Raw genomic sequence first — 24,721 nt, forward strand, 5'->3', positions numbered from 1 at the left:
ATTATGTTAGTCACCATATATTATATCCTTAGCATACGCCCTCTGCCAGGGGCAGCTGCACTTTTGTTTACTTGAGAGTATGCTCCCAGGACCGCTCTTGGTGACAAGAACTGCATCAGTTTCCAGTTAGGGAAATAGAAAACTATTTCAAACAAAGGGCGTGTATTACCAAAAACTGGTTGCACAATTGTTGGAAAGCTGGAAGATCACAAAAGGCATGTTAAGGCCACACAGAACATTAAGAACATTCAGCTCCTAGAGTGCTTGGAGAACAAAAAGAAAGTGGTAAGGTGGTCAGCACTGAGACCTTAGCCGTAGCTAATATTCACTGAAGGTTGTCCTGTTTTAGGCTCGCTGTTAAACGCTTTAAAAGGATGATCTCAGTTTTCCTCAGACAACCCCATGGGGAGTTAGATAAGAAAACTAAGGCCAAAGACAGTTAAATAATAAATCCGAGTGCACACAGCTGGTAAGGTTGGGTCTGCCTGGGGCGCCTTTGTGGCTCAGTCGGTTTAGCGTCTGCCTTCGGCTCAGGTCATGATCCCAGAATCTCAGGATCGAGCCGTGCCTCCAGCTCCCTGCTGCTCAGCGGGGACCTGCTTCTCCCTCTCTCTCTCTGTGTTGCTCTGCCTGCTTGTGCTCTCTGTCCATTTCTCTGTCAAGTAAATAAATACAATTTAAAAAAACAAAACAAAACAAAAGGATGGGGCCTGCCTGAATCCACAGATGGGGTCGCCATGCCATCACCACTGCTCCAAACTCCCTGTGGGCGCAGGCAGAGGCCACCTCTTACCCATCACCGCCACCGCCCTGTGCCCAGCGGCGTGCCTGCAACGGGAGGCGGGCGCTCAGTGCGGATGTCTATCGCCTGGAGCAGAAACGCCAGAGACCCTGAGCTCCTCTGCTGCGACTTGCTGCTATGAAAAGAGTGCTAAACCAAACATGTTCCTCTGGCTTGAAGCACTCTCTACATCGTGTGTGCTGCTTCCTTGCCTCTCTTTTCTAACCACAATATGTGGATTCAAAGTTGGAGATTAGTCTTAAAAAAAGGGGTGGGGGCGCCTGGGTGGCTCAGTAGTTGCGTCTGTCTTCGGCTAGGGTTATGATCCCAAAGTCCTAGGATCGAGTCCAGCATTCAGCTCCTTTCTCAGCCTGCTTCTCCCTCTGCCTGCCGCTCCCCCTGCTTGTGCTCTCTATTTCTGAAAAATAAATAAATAAAATCTTTAAAAATGAAAAAAAATTTTAAAGAAGCTGGATATTAGTGCACACAATGAGAAAACAGAACTCTGAACACCGTGTGTGAGATTGAGAGAGAAGAAATATAAAATCCAGGAAAAGGGGAGATTAAAATTTATGTGTAGGAAATATTTAACTTAATGAAATCAAGGTATTAATTGAAATTGGCATATTGCAAACAAAGTCAGGGGTTGAACGCTGGCTCCGTGACCTTTTGTTTCTGATTTGCCTTGGCTGGAGAAAAAGCTGAGGGGTGTGGCTTAAAGACCTCAGATCGTGTGTACAACGGGTTGTTACTCAAGCAAACAATCTGCGTGGTAGATGAACTTTATGTACTCAAGCAGGAAAGAGTGTAAAAATTCACCAGTCTCCTGGCCTGAAGAGAAAACGGAACCATGAGCACAGCAGGAAAAGTAAGCAAAAACAATTTTTTTTTTACTTTTGGAAATATATTCTTATTATATAATACACAAAGAGATATAGTATTAATGAAAATTTAAAGTTCACATCTAAATTAAAATAATATATACTGAAATACAACATACATTATGTGCTTCAATATGCAATTCTGCTAAACTGCAATGAAAATAGGCTATTCCTCTGTCAAGAGTATTTTATGGACTGTGACAACACTGGGACATATTTCTTATAAATTATTTTGAAGTATGAATTATAGTACATTTATAGTTGATGAGTTTCAGAACACTTTTTTCTAAAAAATTTATCTGTTTGTACAGCTGAGTTTCCTGTTTGAATTTAACTTTAAAGTTTATGCAATGGCAATTTAATGTTTCCTATAACATTTGCTGTAACTTGTGGAGGTCATGCAAGAAACCAAAAGTGCCCTCATGAAATAATGCAGAAATTCTGTTTACACATTGTCTCTCTGTATGTTCAATTAAAAGGAAAAAATAATTTTCAACTTGTCTTGTTAATAATTGGTTTATGCAAAGCTTCATGGAAAAACCAGTGGAGTTTTTTTTTTTTTCTGTTGAACTGGGTGATCTTTAAATTTAATTTCTATTTCTTAAAAAAAAAAAAAGAAGAAGAAACTATTCCTAAACGTCTTTAGCAAGAATGAATAGCATCTGTACCTAATAAAGTCTTTACTTCATATATTACTGTGCAGCAGCTATGGCCAATCATGAATAATTTGCAAACTTAAAATTCTCTGTTGTTAATCAGGAAGTTATCTTTGTATTAAGAAACCATAATTTAAATGTTACTTTTTGTAGTCATATTCTTTCTAGGAACACAGGGAAGTTAAATCTGACAAAAGTTCTATGAGAGGAATTTGATTCAGAGGGTTTTATCCTTTGAAGCTTACTATGAAATCTCTTACAAAAGGCATACTGATTTCAAAGCATTAGAATCATCAAGGTTAAGCAAGCCAACATCAACATGCAAATTCTGAATTAAAAGGGCCCTGTTGTGGCATAATCCAGGAAACTTCCACAGAAATCCTATGGAATAATATCTTTTCCATTTTTTTAACAAAAAAAATAATAACAGTGACACAGTTTGAATCACTTATTAGCACTGGGAACACAAATAATGGATTCTAAGTCTTCCATGGATTCATGTTTATTTGTACTATGTGCTCACGGGGGCAGAAAAATGCATGTGGTCATTCAACATAAGCCATTCGTGTCGTTTACCTACTCAATTACAAAAGCCTGTGCAATTGTTTCCAGTACAGGTGTTACGTTAGGAGTGGATCACACAATGTACTATCTTGCTGTGATAACTTAAAGATTCTGAGGTTTGTGACGCAACATTCCTCTATCAGTAAGATCCGTTGGAAATCACACCCGTCGCTAACTGTCAGTTTTCTCATTGCAACTCTCTTTATTTTCATTCATTACTGGTTAGCCTTTATAATGGCATTATGTTTCAAATGAAGAACAGTTAGGAGAAAGGAAAATTAAATATGCCAAAACTCAGCTTAAAAGAAGGATGTCAGAGAGCAAAAGTGTAAGCCAAATGTATTAATGAAAACAGTCCTCCCTTCCAGATGCAACATGGATCACTTTTAGCTTTGTGAAAACACCATTTATGTCTACCCTTCCTGAATTATCTTTTCCTCAAATGCTAAGAGGGAATAATGATATCTATTTTATAAGGTGGTTGTGAAAATTTAATAAATTAATACTGTAAAGCACTTAGAATGTTGAATAATTCAATAAATGTTAGTCACTGCTATTATTATTGTGGCTGTTGTTATCATTTAACCCTCGTTAATCTTTCACTACCATGGTGTGGTAAAAAACTAAAGTTGGATGATTTTTTTTTAAGTTGGATTGATCTTAATTTTCTGGACAGCCAGCTTTGTGACTTTGGGAAAATTACTCAGTTAATTACTGAGTCAATCGAACCTCGATCTTTTTATCTGTAAAATAAGACCAAAAATTCAATAATACTGCCCTGGTAGCATCGTTGTGAAGTTTAAAGATCAAGCATGTAACTCGCCCAGAACAGAACTCTATAATTAGGACCGATCTACCCTTAGCATCTTATTTCCAAGAACTTTCACATTTTTTGTGGCATTGACCATAGCAAAAACCTTGCAAAGTGGGGGGATTTGCTATATGAATAACGAAATTGAATTGTCAAAAGGATACATTTCTATTGAAGATTTTTTTATCATATTTGCAATTATGCCAATTCTTTCTAGGAAAAACTCCCTTAACTGTGTAAGTTTCTCAACAATGAAGACAGGCTTTATACTACATTTCCAAGCGCTAAAAACACCTTTTCAACTTATTTTTAAGAACCTCCATGGGTAAGCTGTGCTAGCTCGAAATTCAAGCACACCATTCTCCCATTTTTAAATATATACGTGTATATGTGGGCATGTGAGTGGGTGTATACAGCTGTAACCTCTGCAATTTCTGTTGCAAATCTAATCTGGAAGGAATCTCTACACATAAATTTGATGAAAACAGCACTACCAAAGCTAATTGTCAAATGAGTGATATAAACAAGTACCACACACAAGCAGTAGAGAAAACAAAGTCAAAGGAAGAGAACAGGCAAATAGAGAAAGAGAAGTCATCCCAGGCAGGGAGGCAAATGTGCAAATGAAATCATAAAGTTAGATTGTTTGGGCTTCAGCAGAGATTGAGCAAGAGGGCAATAGATTTTATGTGAACAGCACTATATCTGTCAGCAAAATTATGTTGATTTAGAACTTCATGCACTAGCCAACAGTTGTGGGTAAACAGCCAATTTAAGGATCACATTAAGAAATATCAGGAAGAAACAACCCTTGGAGAAGAAAAACCAACATAAAGATGGCCTAAAAGAATATATTCTCTTTTATCTCAATGTCTCATTATAGTTAATTCTGTTTCTCTTTCCTTATGTTATTGCTTTGCCTGTTGTTTAAAAAATGTATTTTTATTCTCTACGTAAATCAGAAGTTCTTCATTTCTATGGAACACTTGTTAGGTTCCAGACATGGGGCTAGATGTTGCACATAATAAAATGAGTTACTCTCACGGACTTTCAAAGTGGGGAAAAACTGGTATCATCTATTTCTATTCAATTTCCAGGTGATCAAATGCAAAGCAGCTGTGCTGTGGGAGCTAAAGAAGCCCTTTTCCATTGAGGAGGTCGAGGTCGCACCCCCTAAGGCCCATGAAGTCCGTATTAAGGTAAAACATTTTTCCATTTCTGTTTAGTTTTAGGTTTAAAAAATCCAGAAAATGGGAAAAATGGAAATAAGCAAAAATCCAGTAAGAGACACTTTTTATGTGGTAATCCAAACAGTGGAATTACATTTATGGTCAAGGAAAGATATAAATACAAATTGTCAAATCTTTAAAAAGGAATCAAAGAGTATATACAATATAATCCTAATAAAATAAGAAAGAACTTATGTATTTGTACAGGAAAAAAGTGCAAAGGGTTATACATCAAGATTTCAAAATCAATTAGCCTCACACGGTAGAACTAAAGTGACAATTTTCTTAGTGCTAATCTGCAATTTCTACTTCTATAAAAAAGGATACATTCTTGTATATTAAATAAGACTTAAATATTTCAGAAACAATTATTTCACTGACTATTCCAAATTGACGAGGAAAAGAAAAGGGTCCTAATCTTTTCTAGACCTAATCATCCTCCCTTTACCGTGTAGATGGTGGCCTCAGGAATCTGTCGCTCCGATGAACACGTGGTTAATGGAACGATCGTTGCACCTCTCCCTCTGATCTTGGGCCATGAGGCAGCCGGCATTGTGGAAAGCATTGGAGAAGGGGTGACTACAGTAAAACCAGGTACAGAATTCACATTTAGGGAATGTGCCTCAGGTCAGGACCCCAAGATCATCTAGCCTGGAAAGACCCTGCAGAAGGTCACAGCAGAGTTGGGACTAGAACATAGGTCTTCTCCTTTCTTCCCTCCCTGCCTGACTCCAACATGTGTACATTCATTCACTCGTGAATTCTCTCCTTTAGCAAGTGCCTATTGAGTACCTACTGGATGTCAGGCACCAGGTTAGATCCCGGGGACACATAAGGATAGAAAAAGATGCAGTGCCTGCCGAAGTTAGAGTTCATGAACAAGTAATTTCCGTTTTATTGTTGCTGAGTACTGTCTTTTATCAGTTCCAAAGAGAAGTACAAATGAGACAAAATACAAAAAATTAAGTCTATGTCCTGAGCCTCCAAATCAGTGTTTGGAAACTGTTCCGTGCTGATTTCATGGGATGGGGGCCATGAGGCTATGATTAAATCAACATGATCTCCTCTTAAGTGGGAAGAGGAGCCCTTCACTGATTCCTCTTCCAATACGGCCTTCCTTCCTGAACGTGAAATGAATGAGACAGTCTAGATGGAAAGAAAGGAAGTTGACCTGGCAGAAGACATCCTGCCGTATACAACATCTGTTTTAGTACCTTTAAACGTGGTTAAATGTGATTGGTGACAAAGTACTACTTTCTCTTTAATATTTATTTTATCCTAACTTTTATATTAATATAGATGAATAGTTTCACGATTAAAGGGTGAAGACATAGAAAATTTCCATGCCATCATCTCCATATAAAATTTATCTATAAATGGTATGGCCTAACCTCTTTTCTGGGTCTGGTGGATAGGTTGCTTAGGTGATTAAAAATGAAAATTCTGTCTAATTCTAAAAAAATCACTTTACCAGTAAATGTGGCCTCCCCTTACCAAATACTTAATTGCCCTGTGAACAGAAAATAATAAAATAAATCATCTGGTTTGAGTTTCAGCTCTTAATATTTCCTTTAGTTAGAAATAAATTAATAATAAATGACACACTTTTTACCCCGTCTTCCACCAAAGCAGAAAAAATAATTTACCAATTAAGTTGCTAGCTACAAACACTTGAAAGTCAGTTTTTACCCTCAAAGAGAGTGCCAAACTCAATGTGGAGGTTTACAGAGGGATTTCTTGAATTCTTCTTTGTCCCATTTTTGTTAGTTTTCCCTTAAAAAACAAAACAAAAACCTTAAAAGCACAGTCACTTTGAAAAGCCACGAAATGGTTGCTAAAATACTCATTTTTAATTTGTCCCAAACTATTACAAACTACCAGGTCTCCTAGGCATCTAGTAGAATGATGGCAGCCTGCTCACAGCTAAAATTTAAATTTACAGTTACAGTGAGAATATTTAAGGTTTAATTATCATGAATTTATGAGATGATATGTCTAAAACCCCCAAGAGAAAAGGCACACAATGAAAGAGAACTATTAATACAGGAGAAATCGTCTTTTAAATCCATGTTGTTTCCGATATTTGCATTTCCTCTTTGGGAATCTTCAGGCACATATAAACCCAAACCATTAACAATGCTGGCACGCAGTGACCAGTGACCAATGGTGGTGACTGAACTCTATTTCTTGAAGATTTTTCAAAGTCACACACCTCTAATACATACACATAAGCTTTCAGTTCTTGCTGTATGAATTCCTGGGTAGAAATTTAAGAAGAATGTGTTTTATACCCTCCAGGTGACAAAGTCATTCCACTCTTTACTCCCCAGTGTGGAAAATGCAACGTTTGCAAGCATCCGCAAGGCAACTTCTGCTTGAAAAATGAGTAAGTTTCTGATACTCTCCTTACACAGCCAATGGATGTGTGCCTCAGTTATGTTCCTGTCTCATGCCCTGTGTGTCTGTGTTGTACTGGCCAGTCTGAGCACACCTCGGGGGAGCATGCAGGATGGTACCACCAGGTTCACCTGCAGAGGAAAGCCCATCCACCATTTCGTCAGCACCAGCACCTTCTCCCAGTACACGGTGGTGGATGAGATTGCAGTGGCCAAGATAGATCCAGCTTCCCCACTGGAGAAAGTCTGTCTCATCGGCTGTGGATTTTCTACTGGTTATGGGTCTGCAGTCAACATTGCTAAGGTAGGAATGACAATGGATGATAAAACTGGCTATGCTCAGACTATCAGGAACTAAAAGGACAGCAATAATCAGAGATCATTCTCACAACAATCAGAGATCGTTCTTCATGGATTTACTGGTAGCTTTCCGCCCTGTTCCCACAGTAACATTGATAAACTCTGCAAAATTTAGGATATCAGTTATGTGTGGAAAAATGGTCTCAGAAGGAATTGAGGAGCATTTCCTGAAGATTTATCTGTTTATCACATATGAAAAAGCTATTGATGCTTAGTTAAGAAAAAGTAAAGATGTAAGTTTCAACAATTATTCTTCAATATTCGTTCTTTATGTGATTACTTAGCTTTAGAGCTGGGAGCTCAGTAATTGATTGTACTGTTAGCACCAACATGCATCAGGTACGGTCGGTTCTGCTAGCTTTGGAGGCAGCAGACGTAAATGAAATGAAGGGGTCGCCTCTGAGGAGATCTAGTCCATGGATCCTCTACTCCCAGAATTAGGATCAACGGTAGATTCCAAAGCCTTATCGGGTACACCTCCAAACCAAGACTCACCAACCCACCCACTCTGTGGATCCCTCGAAGGGAAGTAATGAAGCTTCAGAAATCATTTTGCCTTTATTCCAGTCATTAGGGGATTTCACTGCTACATCTCGTCTCCTGCCATGAACACACACACACACACACACACACACACACACAGACACACACACACACTCACAGATTTTAAAGGTGGCAGATTTTAAAGAGAAATTCTTTAAAGGCCCTTCTTCCCAAAAGGTTGGAAATTTAGCAGTATCCCTTCATTTTATGAAATGGAGACCCAGAGACATAAAGCTATTTGCTCAAAATCTCACAGCTGGTTAGTGTGAGAGCTGCAACTAGTCTTTCTCTCAAAACTCCTGCTGCTCCATGATACATAAGTACCTTCACCTTTAAATCACAAACACAAGTCTCAAATTTTTCTAAGTAAAGTAAAAAGTGGTGTATCCCACAGAATGATGATTTGGGATAGGAGAAATATTTTACCCACACTGAAGGCTGACTACAGCAGTTCAGGTTTACTAAGAGTTCCCAGACAATTTAAATAATTGAGAACACTTGTTTTCCAAATTTCTGTGGCTCTAACACTAAGTCCCTTATGCAATTACATCGTCTGTTTGAGCAGGTGGTCTAATTGAGCCTTCACAGAGCACAAGCTGAGAGTACTCGTAATAATTAATACCAGTCGTTAATAAAATACAGACCAACTTTTCAGTGCACTATCATTTATTAGTATATTCTTAAAAGTGGGGATAATGACCCACAAGATCACAGCAGTCTCAAGCTGTATTATCTTAGTTATGTTAAATTTCTCCTGTTCTTAGGCTTTCCTCTAAGCTAACAATAACTTTTCTATGTTTCACAGCTAATTTCTGCTCTCGTCATACTGGTCATGATAATGAAAGTTAATGAACCAAGGAGTTAATTACCGAGGATTTGGTTGAATTATTTTTCAGTATCCCAGAATAATCTTTTCCACTTATTATTTCATTTCCCAAAACTTGCACTTCTGTGAGTGATATAATAAAGCTGGGTATCAATGGACGTGAACTATTACATTCTCTTCAAGAGGGGAGTCATTGGAATTCAGAGCTTAAAGATCATCCATTCCACTGGCTCCAAGCCTGGGCTTCCCTTTGCAGTCACCCAGGAACTGGGTCCCACCTGCAGAGATTCTGATGGAACTGGTTATGAGTTGTGACCTGGGCATTGAGACATTTTTAAAGCTCCCAGATGAGTCTAATGTCCAGCAGAGTTGGAGAACCACTCATCTAGTTCAACCCCCTTAATTTAAACACGAAGCAACTAAAGCCAAAGAGATTTGACAGAAGGTTGGACTTAAGAGTTTGAATAGCTCCTCATAACGGACAAGGCATGGCACTTTATGCAGCTTGGGCACTTTTTAGTAATCATTATTTAATCCATTTTTGCATTTTCTGTAAATACAGGTCACCCCGGGCTCCACCTGTGCCGTGTTTGGCCTTGGAGGAGTTGGCCTGTCTGTGATCATAGGCTGTAAAGCAGCAGGAGCAGCCAGGATCATTGGGGTGGACATCAACAAAGATAAATATGCAAAGGCCAAAGAGGTGGGTGCCACTGAGTGCATCAGCCCTCAGGACTACAAGGAACCCATCCAGGATGTGCTGAAGGAAATGAGTGGTGGCGGTGTGGATTTTTCATTTGAAGTCATTGGGCGGCTTGACACCATGGTATGTAACAGGAAATGCCCTGAGATACCTGCTTCTACATTCCAGAGTGTACTTTCAGGCAGCAGAATATAAATATTACATATAAATAATAGTTTAAAAACTATGAATGGCGATTTTCCATCTCCTGTCAGTTACCTGGGATATTCAGTTGATTGCTGTAAGAAATCTTAAATTCTATCGGCTAAGCCAACCTGTCTCAAGTAATATTTCCCTTTTAGGGTCTTTTTTTAATTAAGCCATTATAAATTTTCTTTGTTAATTTTTAGTAAAAAAAATCAAACTCAAGTAAATATAGGTAACATAAATTCTGTTTTCAAATTGGCAAGTTTGATTTTTCCCCCACATTCTTAACAAAAATGGTTTAACATATTTTTATATTTTAATACATTTTGATTTTTTTCATATATTATACTATGGCCAGAAGGAATAATGGCCAATTTTAGACCAGTATCATTTTACTAATAGAAAATATTGCATTTTACCATTTACCACACTGCCCCATTTTGCCACAGCAGATAGCACAGTGCTTGGCGCATAGTAAGCACCCAATATCTATGTGTTGGGCTGAATACTTTGGAAAGTCAACAAATTTTTCCACCAAAAAATTTAAGAGGTACATTTCTCATAGCATTATTTATAAATCACATGAGATAATGCATGTAAAATACTTAGCACAGTGCCACCTGTCAGATGATAAGCTCAATAAATGTTAGCTAGTGCTGTTGATATGCAATACTGTTTCTGATCTTGCAATGCTTACATCACCTTTGGATTATACAAAACATTACTTTCAAATAATTGTAAATATCATCAAGTGCAAATGAGGAACACATCTCTAGTTATATTCCACCTAACCAGAATTCTCCAGAATCCTACTGAAAGAGTCCCCAGAAAACAACAAATCCCTCTTTTGAGGTTCTCCAGTAAATCACAGCAGTGTTGGTAAGAGGGAGCACCACCCTAAGAATAAAGCTCTTTGTAGCCTTGACTTGGGACAATATGCCCACTTCAGATGACTGAAGTTTCAAGAGAATCCAACTTTATCCAACGCGGTAGCATTTCTCCTTATGCCCTTTTTCTGTTGTTTTCCCTCTGTTTTCTTCTGCAAAATTCGATTGTTACCTCACTTGAAGATACCAAATATCCAACAGCCACATGTTTTGAGGTCACCTGGTCTTCTACATATCATACTCCAAAATCAAAGGGTTAATCATTATGTATTGACGGCGGGGGGGGGGGTCCTCAGCAATTCTCTTACTATGGAACATGTTTAAAAACTTGACTGGAGGGAGAAGGCTTTCTTTTGAAGTTCCAGGAGACAATCAAGTGGCTTAGAGACCAATTTTGATGATGTAATTGACCTTATATCTTGTTTGTCATCAAAACACGTGGTTCAAAGTACTGAGTTCAAATGAAGCATGAGAGACTATGGACTCTGAGAAACAAACTGAGGGCTTCAGAGGAGAGGGGGGTGGGGGAATGGGATAGACCGGTGATGGGTGGTAAGGAGGGCACATATTGCATGGTGCACTGGGTGTTATATGCAACTAATGAATCATGGAACTTTACATCAAAAGCCAGGGATGTACTGTATGGTGACTAACATAACATAATAAAAAATATTATTATAAAAAAAATTTTTAAAAACACAAAACAAAGTACTGAGTTCAAAATATCTATTTGATAAATAAGTGAAAAATGACTTAATCAACTCACAGACTGCCTGAGAGCCATGTGATGACAAAACACTACTTCTGTTTGAGGAATCACACTTTATATAGATATGTTTGTAATGAAGTTTGCCTCTTTCTTTTATAAGGAAGAATTAAGCATACGCAAATTTATTCATCCACGGGTTTCATTAAAAAAAGATTTTCTAGGCATTTCCTAAAACCACAGCACTCTTCTAGCCACAGTGGGGAATAAAGAAACAAAAGACATTATCTCTTCCCTGCACACACTCACAATCTAGCTAAATCAATATATCAATATTGCATGATCCCGTGCATCATGAGTGCGGACTATCATAAAATTCACTTTAATGATGCTAAATATTAATTTTATTCCAGGTGGCTGCCTTGTCCTGCTGTCAAGAGTCCTATGGTGTAAGCGTCATTGTAGGAGTACCTCCTAATTCTCAAAATCTCTCTATGAACCCCATGTTGCTACTGACCGGACGTACTTGGAAAGGAGCAATTTTTGGTGGTACGTAGTTAGACTTGATGGCTGAATTCTTATTAACCTCACGAGTTCTTCCCCTTTACAGGTGACAAAGCCAAGTTTTCAAAAGCAACACGGTTAAAAGTAAATTAAAATCCCTTTGTAGCTATAGGCTCTAAATCAACTAGATACATGGATCTGATACACGCAGAAGGTCCCAAGACACATTTTTGGTGTTCCCGTAAACTAACTAGACTCTTTCAGTATCCTTCTTTTATACCCATGACGGCGCAAGGCACCAAAATACCTCATAGGACGCGGGAAATCCATAGCAGTCATTCAAGTGTGCTCTCATCACCTAAATTTAGGCAACTGCTAAATTTGCTCCTTGACTTCGGGAATAAGCAGCCATAGTATAATTTCTCTATGGGAGAGCTAAAATTTAAGGGCCCTATTTTGTCTAGGTGGATTAAAAAAAAAGTCTAACCATGGCAAAAGGACATTGAAACACTGTGTCTTATCAGCCTCAGTCATAGTAGTCTGTGGGACGTAGCACTTTCTATAAACTTTCATCTTACTTTTGCTTGGAAAGTCTCCTCTAAAATTCTCTTCTTACCTGTGGCTGAATCTTATAATGATGTTTTCTTTTCAGGCTTTAAGAGTAAAGATTCTGTCCCCAAACTTGTGGCTGATTTTATGGCCAAGAAGTTTCCACTGGATCCATTAATAACCCATGTTTTACCTTTTGAAAAAATAAATGAAGGATTTGACCTGCTTCGCTCTGGAAAGAGGTAGATATTAAATTTCTTTTTTATGGTGGGGATTGGTCAATAGAGAAAAAAGGTGGAAGAATGAAAAAAAATGGAGTGCCTTGTTTCTCCATTAGTGGTTTAGTCTTTGGATATATAACACTTAAGATCATATTGTGAGAAATTAAAGCAGTTGCTTTGTACTTCCTATTCTACTGAAACCGAATTATTTGGTTACAGTGAATCTGAACAATCAAAGCCACTCAGCTTTATTTACGAGAGAATAGTCACCGCGGCAAGGAAAAACAATCAGAGTCAGTCTTAACTTAACCTCAAGTCACTGCAGCCTCTGCCTGGCCACCTATAAAAGCTGACCATTAATGGCTGTAAATTTAAATTATATGAAGGACCTACCCATTATGGAAGGAAGTAGAGCTACCTTGAGATTTTTTCTATACAGATATCACTAATTTTTTCATTAAAAACACCACAATTATTGTTTATCAGTTTACAAAGAACTTTTTACAACTAAAAAGTATAGGCATACTTTAGAGAGATCGTGGGCTTGTCTCCAGACCACTGCAATAAAGCAAATATGCAGTAAAGTGAGTCAAAGAAAGTTTTTGCTTCCCCAGTGCTTATAAAAGTTATTTTTACACTATACTGTAGTCTAGTAAGTGTGCAATAGCAGTATGTCTAAAAAGTAACGTACATACCTTAATTAAAAAATATTGTGCGCTAAAAATGCTAACCATCTTCTGACCTTTCAGTGAGTTGTGATCTTTTTGCTGGTGGAGGGTCGTGCCTCAGTGCTGCTGGCTGCTGACTGATCAGGGTGGGGGTTGCTGAAGTTTGGGGTGACGGTGGCAATTTCTTAAAATAAGACAGCAATAAAGTTTGTCACGTCGGTTGATGCTTCCTTTCACTAGAACACTTAGAGACCACTGTAGTGTTATTAATTGGCCTAATTTCAATATTGCTGTGTCTCGGGTGCTAGGCCCAGGAAAGACAGGGAGACAGAGGAATGCCCAGTGGCAGTCAGAATACACACAATTCTTACGGATTAAGTTCACCATCTTCTATGGGCACATTCAAGATAGCCCCGTAACAGTTACATAATAACATCGAAGATCACTGATCACAGGTTACCATAACAAATGTAACAACGGAAAAGTTTGAAATATTTGTACTTCCTGTTCTTATTAACTATTACTATTACTATAATTACTATTACTATTAACTATTACTATTACTATTATTATTAAGAATTACCACAATGTGACACAGAGACAGGAAGTGAGCAAATGCTGTTGGAAAAGGTAGGACCGGCAGACTTGCTCCACACAGGGTCGCCACAAACCTTCAATTCCTAAAAAAAACAGTATCTGCAAGGAGCAAAAGAGTGAGGTGTGCCTATGTTGTAAAGGGGAATGCTCTTTTAAATGCTGAAGTCTTACATTTGCTTCAAAGATTAGGAAAATAAGTCAATTCCATTTCCTACCTCTAACATTTAACTACAATGACCACCTAAAAAGAGTTTTGTCATCTGCACTTACACACGAGGTGCACCTTGTAATAGGCAGTTATAGCGAAACTTCTAGTTGCATCGTCCATACTTTTTCTGCTATCTCACAGTTCTCATGAGGTTTTCAACTTTAAATGGGAGTTCTTAAGCACCCACACACATAACATATTATACTGGGCAGTCTGACGAATCTTACCGAGAAAGGAGAGCACCAAATTACATTCTTTCTGGAAAGCAGTTTGGTTAACTTGCATCAGAAACCTTTAAAAAAAGGTCCTTTGTCCCAGCAATTCCATTTCTGGGAAGCTATTCTACAGAAATAATCAGAGATCAAATACATATCTATTTAAGCACGCTTATCTATTATCTATAGTATCAAAACTTGGAAACATACTAAAGTCCAACATTAAGGTGGTGGTTAAATAAATTCCAACCATGTACTAGAAATCAATGAAGCCATTAAAAAGAAGCTATTTCATTAAATTGGGAAATTCTCATATTGTAATTTTAGGTTACAGAATTATATACAAACATATATACAATATGACCCCAAGTTTTCAATATGAGCAGTAAAAAATTGACATATGTCTAGAAAAAAGTTGATCAAAATTCAAGAAAATATTAACACTGATTACATCTAGGTGTGGGGTTACAGGTAATTTTTACTTTCTTCTTCACACTATCTTTCCATTTCTAAAATTATATATATTTTCCTTATTAAATATAAGAATATATATACATATTTTTAAGGCACAAAGACCATCTTTTTTAAAAGTATATATACATCAGAAGATAGTTTTTAGGAAGGACATTGGTTCCAGGGTAAATGTTACATTTCTGATCGCCACAAGAATGAAGTCTGAATACAAATCAACTTTATTATCTATTTCTTTTTTTTTTTTTTTTTAAGATTTTATTTATTTATTTGACAGAGATAGAGACAGCCAGCGAGAGAGGGAACACAAGCAAGGGGAGTGGGAGAGGAAGAAGCAGGCTCACAGCAGAGGAGCCTGATGTGGGGCTCGATCCCATAACACCGGGATCATGCCCTGAGCCGAAGGCAGACGCTTAACCGCTGTGCCACCCAGGCGCCCCTATTATCTGTTTCTAAGAATCCTTCAACATTTCTTTATCAAAGCTCTATGAAACCTTCGAGATGGTCTTTATTACGNCATAACACCGGGATCACGCCCTGAGCCGAAGGCAGACGCTTAACCGCTGTGCCACCCAGGCGCCCCTATTATCTATTTCTAAGAATCCTTCAACATTTCTTTATCAAAGCTCTATGAAACCTTCGAGATGGTCTTTATTACATTATGGTTCCTTCGGGCAAGTTATCTGTCATTTTGTCATTTGTGCAACTTTATATTTAGGTTTAAATTCCCACACCCCACACTAGATATGTGACCTCTCAGTATTTTTAATCCCTAATATGGAAATATTAGGACTTGCCTCACAGCATGTTGTTTCAGCTGAGGCTAAAATGATAAAACGTACAAGAAGCACTTACGGAGTATGTGACAAAACGCAAGAACTTACCCATTGTTGTTTTGTATTATTATGCCAACTATGCACGCTCTCAAAAGTGATTTTTTGAGGATGTTGATATAGAATAAGGCCTAAATGACAGTCCGTTCGGGATGTTATGATTGAGCTTAAGGCAGGAGAACACACAAGAAAGAACCAGCAAGAGGACCCACCCCACTACTTCCCTTGACTTGAACGCACCGGGATGGGAATGAAGTAGCAGGAACCGCAAACAGCTTTGCACTGAGACACGCCGAGTGTTCCTCGGACTCTCACACGGAAGAGTGTGGGTTATCTGAATATGAAAACAATTAATATATCTTTTATTTCCTATTTCAGCATCCGCACCATCCTAACATTCTGAGACCATACAAATGCCTGCACTTGCAGCCGTTTCTGGCTCCTGCCCCTTCTGGAACGATCAGCCAAACAACATCACTAATTCTGTTCTTCAGAAATGCAATCAATTAATCATACATGAGAGCTACCCAAAAGAACAAAAAATTCATGTGCAATCCTTTTTCAAGCCAATGTGTAAAATTCAAGTGAGAGCTAGATGAAGCATTAGCTGCATAGTTGAGTCCAGTAGACTTCCCTTCTTAATCACTCTACTCATGTTGAATTATGGCATCTTTCCCATTGCAGAAAGGTAAGGTATTTCTTTGACTTCTTGAATTTCTTGTACCTGTGCCGCCCTTAGTCACTGAAACCTAAGGGAGGAGGTCTTCGTTATACCCGGCCCCCCAACATATGCATGACGAGCTAATGCACTCGAACTCTTCTATTCCTATTTCCACCGTCTATATTTCCCTTTTTATGAAATGTACCAAAACCCTAAGGGAAACGCTATCATCTGGGAAAGGATACGCTTAGATTTACAAGTAAAGAAGGTCTAGAACTTCTATATGCAGGAATTTCTTTTTTTTTAATTGAAGTGTAGCTGACATACAATCTTATATTCGTTTTAGACGTACGACATAGTGATTCAACATTTACATACGTTATGAAGTGATCACCGCCATAAGTCTAGCTACCATCTGGCACCATACAAAGTTGTTACCATATTATTCACTATATTCTAAATACAAGAAATTTTTTAGGGAAATGTCACATATTTTTATATGACAGAGGGAAGTATGCTTATTGCTTTTTATAATGTTTCCAGTGAATATACAATTATTCTTTTAAACAGAAGCAGTTTCATGCTACATGTGATAAATATGAGGTTCAGATATAAAATGGAAACATATTCAAAAATCTGTAATCTTTTTGTGCTTTATTGGCTAAACAATCATTACAATTTACTGAAAGTGAGTCATAAAGTAATTAAAAAGTAATATGGTGGCTTGAAGTGTAGGATCAGACTGAAGCAGCTATGAACACAGCATGTAAAATGGGTAACTAAGAAACGGCACGAACGTCCAAAGCAATGTATTTTCTAAGTAAACATATATGCATATACAGATGTGTGCTTTTAATCTAGAACTTTTATAATATAGTTATACATAATATAACTTTTAATATAGAATTTAAATCTATAATCCTGGAATTAATGTAATTTTTTGAATATGCAAGAGCCTGTGGCGCTCATTTGTTCACGCTTTCCCGCTCTCAAGGGAAGATTAGCATTTTAAGCTTTATCTCCAAATGTACATAAAAAGCTTATTCTTTTAAGGGGTTTTGTGTCTCTCCAAAAGTGTTATTTGTTTCTGTGTCTACAATTTGTTTGATATTGTGGAAAGGACTTTAGACTGAGAGCAAGTCACCTACCCCCTACTTAATGGTGACCTTCAGTAAGTTACTCAACCTCTCTGAGTCCGTTTCATCCTTTATTTTAAAGAATTACTCTAAACACAAGGACCCACAAAACCTTTTTGTTGTTGTTGTTGTTGTTTTAAAGTATAAAAGATTGATTTAGTGCCTTTCCCACTTCTGATTGTAGAGGTTGTATGGTACCAGTACTGACAGGTCACACAGGTACAAAGGACTCTAGCGTATGACAATAGGAAAGGTTTATCCCAATTCTGCAGAACAGCTTTTGAAAAGATACTGCGGGGGCCTCAAAGCAGCATGCTTCAGACCGAGATTCTCCATAGGTTGAAATGCCAAAAACTTGACACCTGTGTGTTGACTCACATACTTCAGTCCATTGTCACAGAGCTTTTCCTATTAAGACCAATGATCGAGTCCTGCACACCCACCTCGTCCAGCTGCGCCACACTCACCGGGTGATTCTGGGTTCCCTGTGGGCCGGGGCAGGGCAGATAACACCTGTCGCCACCCCAACCTGACAGACAGTTCACAGTCTCAGACCAACCCTTCAGTCACAATGATGGTGGAAGGAGAAATGGGGGATCGCTTTTTCACCAGTGTAGAAATGGGGAGGGGAAAGTGGCTTGCAAACAAAATGTGAATCAGTGTGACAAAATGACGCCTGTGTCAGCTGGGCTTTCGGTGACCCCCAAACCAGCAGCTCTTAACAGTCAGCACCGTTCACCCAGACACGCCGAGCTTTCAGGCCTGTCCAGCAGACAGCCTGTCCATGGAACTTCTGTGTGCCTGTCCCCGACTGTCTGTGCATTGGCAATGCGTTGGGAGATGACGTACATCTGATATGTTCCCGTGAAATAAATTGCCAGCAAAGTTTCTAACTTTTTAACTATTGAAAAGGAGATTAAAAACTTGTGCTTAAGTCATGCCCACATTATGGAATGTGTTTATTTTTAGAAATCACTCCTTACCTTGAAAATTTTCAAAGAAAAAACTGAGGTACTGGTTAAGTCCCCATGTAAATGTGTTCTCTTCTCCCCATGCTGCCAGTAAGCCAGATCAAAAGCCATTAGAAAAAAAAAAATGTGCTCAAGAATGTGTGTAGACAAGAAAGTGATTTATTTACAGAACAAAGTCTTTGCTTCATGAAACTACCAAACTTTTTCATTCTACACCTGAAACTTGTATTACATTGTATGTTAACTAGCTGAAATTTAAATTAAAAATTGGGGGGAAAAGTCACTCTTTTTCTTTGTGGTGGAATTCGGGGATTATAAAAAGAAAAATAAAGGTTTTGTTGCATTTTTGATGCTGACATGAGGGGGTTTTGTCCACTTTTTTCCATATATCTGTGTATAAAAAAATTCTGCCCCTTGTTTACTATGAGATTAGCATTATGTTTTGAGGTAAACAGAAGAATTTATATTACTTGATAAACTATTGTAGATTTTAAAAGGTTTCTTTACCTCAATTAACTTAAAGTGATGGACCAATAAATCTTTAAAAAAAAATTACTCTAATAGGCCAATACAGCTTCATAAAGATTAGATTGTATGATGCTAGTGACAGGGCTCTGTCAACTGTGGAGTCCCAGGTACATGTAGGGCTTAGTTTAATTGTTTTGTCAAAGAGGCTGAAGGAGATATTTAGGGTCAAGGCAGCTGTCAGAATGGTCCTAAGAAAACACCACAGAACACTATAGGTCCCATGTTACTCAGTGCGCCCAGTTTTATGCTAGTGCTGCTAATGAGAGACAAATAATCTAAATGATGACAAATAAATAAAATCTTTAAAAAAAATTTTAAAGATAAATAAAAATAAAATAATAAAAAGTGAAGAGGAGTTTGACAAAGAAAATGGGGAGGAGGGTCCCAGGCAGAGGGCTTAGCATGAAAGAGCAGAATGTGTTCTGGGAATTATAATCATTTAGTATTGCTGACCTGCAAACTTTAAGATGGGAAATGCGTGGGGCCAGGTAACAGTGATTTCTGAATTCTTCAAAGGAACTTTAAATTTTATCCCCTGGGCCATGGGAGCTTTATTGAAATTTTCTGAGCAGGGGGGTGATGGATCACAACACGTTAGTAACTCATTCTTGCAGCCCTGGGGAGGGAGCATTAGAGGTGAGGAGAATAAGGAGGCTTTCACTAGGTTACGGGAAGAGAGAATGGAACCTGTTCCAAGGCAGTGTCAAAGGGGAAAGAGTGAATCAGATAAATGAGATATTCTTAGGGAATACAAGTGACTTGGCAGCAAGACTGGGAATGTAGGATGCACGGTAGATGGAGGTGACAGAAGGTATTCAAAGATGTCCAGTAAGGAGACATGAGATGTGAGGTCCAAGACGGCACATTCCCTAGTCATACGAGGTAGAGGTAATAGTAAAAAGCATTAAAACAAAAACAATTTTTGAGAGCAGAGGACTGGTGTTGGGATGTGTCCCCATCTTTGGGGTGAAAAAAAGAGAAGGAAGTTCTGTGAAGAGGAGAGACAAGCAGCAGCCAGTGGAGATAGGAAGACAATGAGGAGACACTGGGTTATGAAGGCCAGAGATTTGGGGGAAAAGCTCCCTTTTACCTTTGGAAGTGGTAGATCTAGTTTTAAAAAAATGTAGAGCAGGAGAAGCAAATGCCATAAACAAAGAAATTCAAGAATTAAGCTGTAAGGGAAAAGACGCAAGTATGCTCAACTTTAAAAGGTGGGACGAATAGACCTTAAAAGCAGTGGCAACAGGGTGAAGAGCAAATTCTTTTTAGGGAGTAATGAAAAAGAATAATGAGGAAGATCTCTAATATGGGATTTATCTTCCCCATAATTTATGCATATGGGGAAATGCTTTCCAAATTCCAAACAATGTAGAAGGGAACTTCTAAAATATGATGTGTGCACTGGACATTACTCGTAGCAGCTATCTTAGTAAATTCACCTTTCAACTTCATGGGCTCACTGGTTGTTAATAACTGGAAGTTGAAACTCTGGACTGTGAAATATTAACACATCCAAATTAAAAATTAGTAAATACGATGACTGGTTATCATAGCAGTCACCAACCTAGTCCACCTTCTGTATGTGTAACAATGTGTTGCAGTTTATACATACAGAAAATAATACTTACACCCTAGGATAAAAGCACAAGATTTAGATTCTTTTGGTGCTGCTGGGAATGCTTTCTGCTACCCCAGGCAACAGCAGCCTCACCATAAGCTTTGTTAAGGGTGGTATACATTTCAAACATAAGTCCAGGATGGTGGATGAATAACCAGGTAGACAGGAAGATGTCGGGAGTCTGAATATAGATTTTGGATGTGAGGGGGGAAAGCTTACCCATTCCCTTGGGCATCCCAGTTACAACATTACAATGCAAACCACTAACTACCTGCCCCACAGGTGGCTTCATGAAGACCCTAAGTAAAGATGCACAATTTCCATTTGTCAGCTAAGCGTCAATCCTTATGAGTTCCTGAATCTTACAAATTTTTATTAGAGTGAGATGTTTCACATAAAATAGACCAACTAACTTCCAAGGAAGGATTCTTTTTAGCTCTGGTTTGTACATACATAAAAACATGAGAGTCTGAGGTTTAAAGGCACACAGCTTAAACAAACCATGTGCTCTGAAAAACACTGTTATCAACATTGGCCCTATCACCTTAGTGATGCTTTTTCTCTGAGGTCCACCAGTAAATATGAAAATTCAGAAAAGCCTTATGTAGCCTTCTTTCTCCTACCCTGTTAGCATTTAAACTAAACTTATCAGGAAATGACCATGTTTCAAAGATAAATAATGAAAACAATAACAAGTCAAACTCCTAGAAGACAGTGGAGCCACATTATGTATGTTAACTCACCCTAAAAATCAAAAACCTACCTTGTTCCCAACCTCACAGATGACTCACCCTACACAATTTGTTGTCTAATGAATATTACAAGCCTTTCGAGACTATTGGCCATCCACCTGCCAAGTTTCTATAGAGAGAGATTGAGGCAGTGTTTTTGCCAGGATTACGGAGCCCGGGGTCCAGCGGCCAGTTCTCACTATCATGCCAGATCTTCCGTAGGGCTGCTGCCCAGAGTATGCTGTTGAAGGTCTGCACTGACTCTCTCCCAAGTATGAAAACTGACTATATGAAAAATAGGATGAATTTTTTAAAAAGAAACTTTTTAAAACAAACAAAATTCGTAGATTCAATGGACTATTATCCCTTTCATTTTATTATCTTTAGAAGGTGATATGTCTATTCCAGTCATGTTGCCATTGCTCAAAATATGTTTTTAAGCATTGACATAAAAGTCTGCGACATCTGACTTTAAGTCAGCAGGAGTAGTGCAGTAGGAGCATGAAACTGCATTAAAAAAATTTTTTTTGAATGTCAACAAGTAGTGTGGATGGTTGCAGGGGCAACCATCTAGTCTGAATCTTACTAACTAACTAGTACAAATTAACTAACCTCAGTTTTCTCATCTGTAAAATAGGGATAATAAAAGCACCTACCTACAGCATCATTGTGGTAACTGAGACCCTACACGTAAAGCACATATTCCTACCTCCAGTAGTCCTTTGTTCCCTGACCAATAATATCCATTGCCTAAACCAGTACATCTCAAACCACTTCTACCTTGCCCCCTCTACCACAGGGCTTAGGAAAGCTATATACTTGCTTCCCAGCGTTTCTTGCATCTGGAGTGGCCATGTGATATTCTTCTTCCCAACAGAGTTGTAACAAAATATTGATGAAGCCTTCTAGAATGAAGCTGCCCATTTTTTAATGAAGGAAGCAAATGGGATTAGCACAATCCATTTTTTCCTCCTCCCCTTTGCCCATTTAAACATAGTTGTAAAACCTGGAGCTGGGACATCCATCTTGGACCTAATGGTAACAATCATGAGGAAGGCTAAGCTACTCTCAGAAACACTGGCACTGATGTCATCATGCTGCTGAACACATGCAGGAAAATGTCTACCTCTAAATTCTGATTATCTGGGAAGAAAATAACCCCTGGGTGTTAAGTTCGTTCTTAGTCAGGTTTTCAATTACTTGCCCTTGAATCCATTTCAAACTAATACACTTCTTAGACTTCTTAATCCCCACACTGTTAGTTGAACTTGAGCCCCACTACCTGGTGTGCTCTTCCTCCCTCGTGGAAGCCTGCCAAACATCAAATGCCATCATGTTGATGAGAGAAACGAGAAAGTGAAAAATCAAAATAAGCTACTAAAATATTTCTGAGACACCAAAGTTCCTTTATTGTGACAAAGGCTACCCAACAATGAAAACATGGACATCATAAGACATGGCAGAAAGAGAATTTTTTCTTCTCTCATTCCTGAACAGATAGTTCTGCAGCTTATAGGTCAAGTCTTCCTGTATTGCCTTACATGTACCCTTTAATATTGTATAATCTCAAGGTTATATTGACCTTTAATATGTTTATTATGTTTAACACTATGTTAAATTATGTTGAACTTTCACTTAAATCTCTCACTATAAGGGCTGTGTCTTACGGTGCCAAGACCTGATTTTGTATGTATCTAATCTCCCCAGTACCTAACATACTGCAATACACGTGGTAGGGGAGCAGTAAATGTTGTTCTGAAACTTAATCTTTTGCAATTTAGACATTTGCAATCAGCAATAGACCACAGTGGTGTGGAGTGATCAAATTTCATCATGTCCACTACCCTGAAGGTAAAGTTTAAGATCATGAATGAGTCTTGTTGCTTCTCTGGGTCTACATTTCCATTCAATTCTGTGGCTCTCCATTGATCATTAAAGATACAATAATTCTTGTGAAATAACCAAAAATTATTATTTCCTCTAAAACAGTTCCCAAAAGGAATTACATTTCATTCTAATTTGGTAAGTGAAGAAAAAGTGAGGAATTCTAATTGCATGATATTTCATATATGGAAAATTAGTATTACATAAAGAGGAAACAATAACTTTGAAAGTGATATTCTTTCCTTTTCTTTTCTTTTCTTTCTTTCTTTTTTTTTCTTTTCTCTTCTCCTTGGTATAAACTAGTCCACTGTCTGGACAATTGGGAAACTGGGGTAGCTAGAAAAACGACTCATAAATTAAACATTAAATGAGAAGCAAATCATTAAGGGTCTGAAAGAAGTCACACTATATTCAAGTATCTCCTTTCATTTGGGGGGGGGGAGATTTATATAATACACTTCCAAAATGTGAAGATTGATAACACCTTGGGACCTAGCTGTCATGATTACATAATGTGCATTGCTTCAGAAGTAGAAATCTCTACAACTCTCTGGGAGAGCAAATGTCTCACAACTCTTCTCACAAGCTAGGAAAAAAATGGGGAGGGAAGAGCTACAGTGCTTCCCACTGGGACAAAATCTCATGACTAAAAACTCCTCTTTCCCCTGCCCAATCTCCTAGATATACTGAGGTAATTGGGAGGGACATTTATTGTACGGCCAATCGTTAATAATCTTTGGGAAGAAGGAACCACTGGCCCAAATTGCTACTGGAGTCCTTAGGGTCTCTTTGCTATATTTTCAGAACTATAAAAATTGTTGGTTAAATACTTTACCTAAAACTCTTTATATAGGGATGCCTGGCTGGGTCGGTCAGAAGAGCATGTGACTCTTGCTCATGGATTGGAAGAATAAACATTGTTAAAATGTCTATGGTGCCCAGAGCAATCTACACATTCAATGCAATCCCTATCAAAATACCATCAACATTTTTCACAGAGCTGGAACAAACAATCCTAAAATTTGTATGGAACCAGAAAAGACCCCAAATCTCCAGAGGAATGTTGAAAAAGAATCACAATGCCTGACATCAAGCTATATTACAAAGCTGTGATCATCAAGACACCATGGTACTGGCACAAAAACAGACACATAGATCAATGGAACAAAATAGAAAACCCAGAAATGGACCCTCAACTCTATGGTCAACTAATTTTCAACAAAGCAGGAAAGAATATCCAATTGAAAAAAGAAAAAACAATCTCTTCATCAAATGGTGTTGGGAAAATTGGACAGCCACATGTAGAAGAATGAAACTGGACCATTTTCTTACACCATACACAAAGATAAACTCAAAAATGGATGAAAGACATCAATGTAATACAGGGATCCATCAAAATC

General features: G+C 38.1%; 2 protein-coding genes across 2 annotated transcripts in view; one reads left to right on the forward strand and one right to left on the reverse strand.

Annotated features, from left to right (window-relative positions):
• C11H4orf17 (chromosome 11 C4orf17 homolog) overlaps positions 1-24,721 on the reverse strand; it is a 292,825-nt gene that overhangs the window by 106,159 nt on the left and 161,945 nt on the right. The window lies entirely within an intron of this gene.
• LOC100479522 (alcohol dehydrogenase E chain) lies at positions 1,500-18,916 on the forward strand. The gene is made up of 9 exons (XM_002928003.4): positions 1,500-1,649; positions 4,791-4,892; positions 5,378-5,516; positions 7,221-7,308; positions 7,403-7,622; positions 9,610-9,870; positions 11,940-12,075; positions 12,683-12,821; positions 16,171-18,916. The coding sequence occupies exons 1-9, from the start codon at positions 1,632-1,634 to the stop codon at positions 16,193-16,195; spliced, it is 1,128 nt and encodes a 375-aa protein (XP_002928049.1). The 5' UTR covers positions 1,500-1,631; the 3' UTR covers positions 16,196-18,916.

This window comes from Ailuropoda melanoleuca, chromosome 11 (assembly GCF_002007445.2).
Source record: "Ailuropoda melanoleuca isolate Jingjing chromosome 11, ASM200744v2, whole genome shotgun sequence".
NCBI classification, from domain to species: domain Eukaryota; kingdom Metazoa; phylum Chordata; class Mammalia; order Carnivora; family Ursidae; genus Ailuropoda; species Ailuropoda melanoleuca.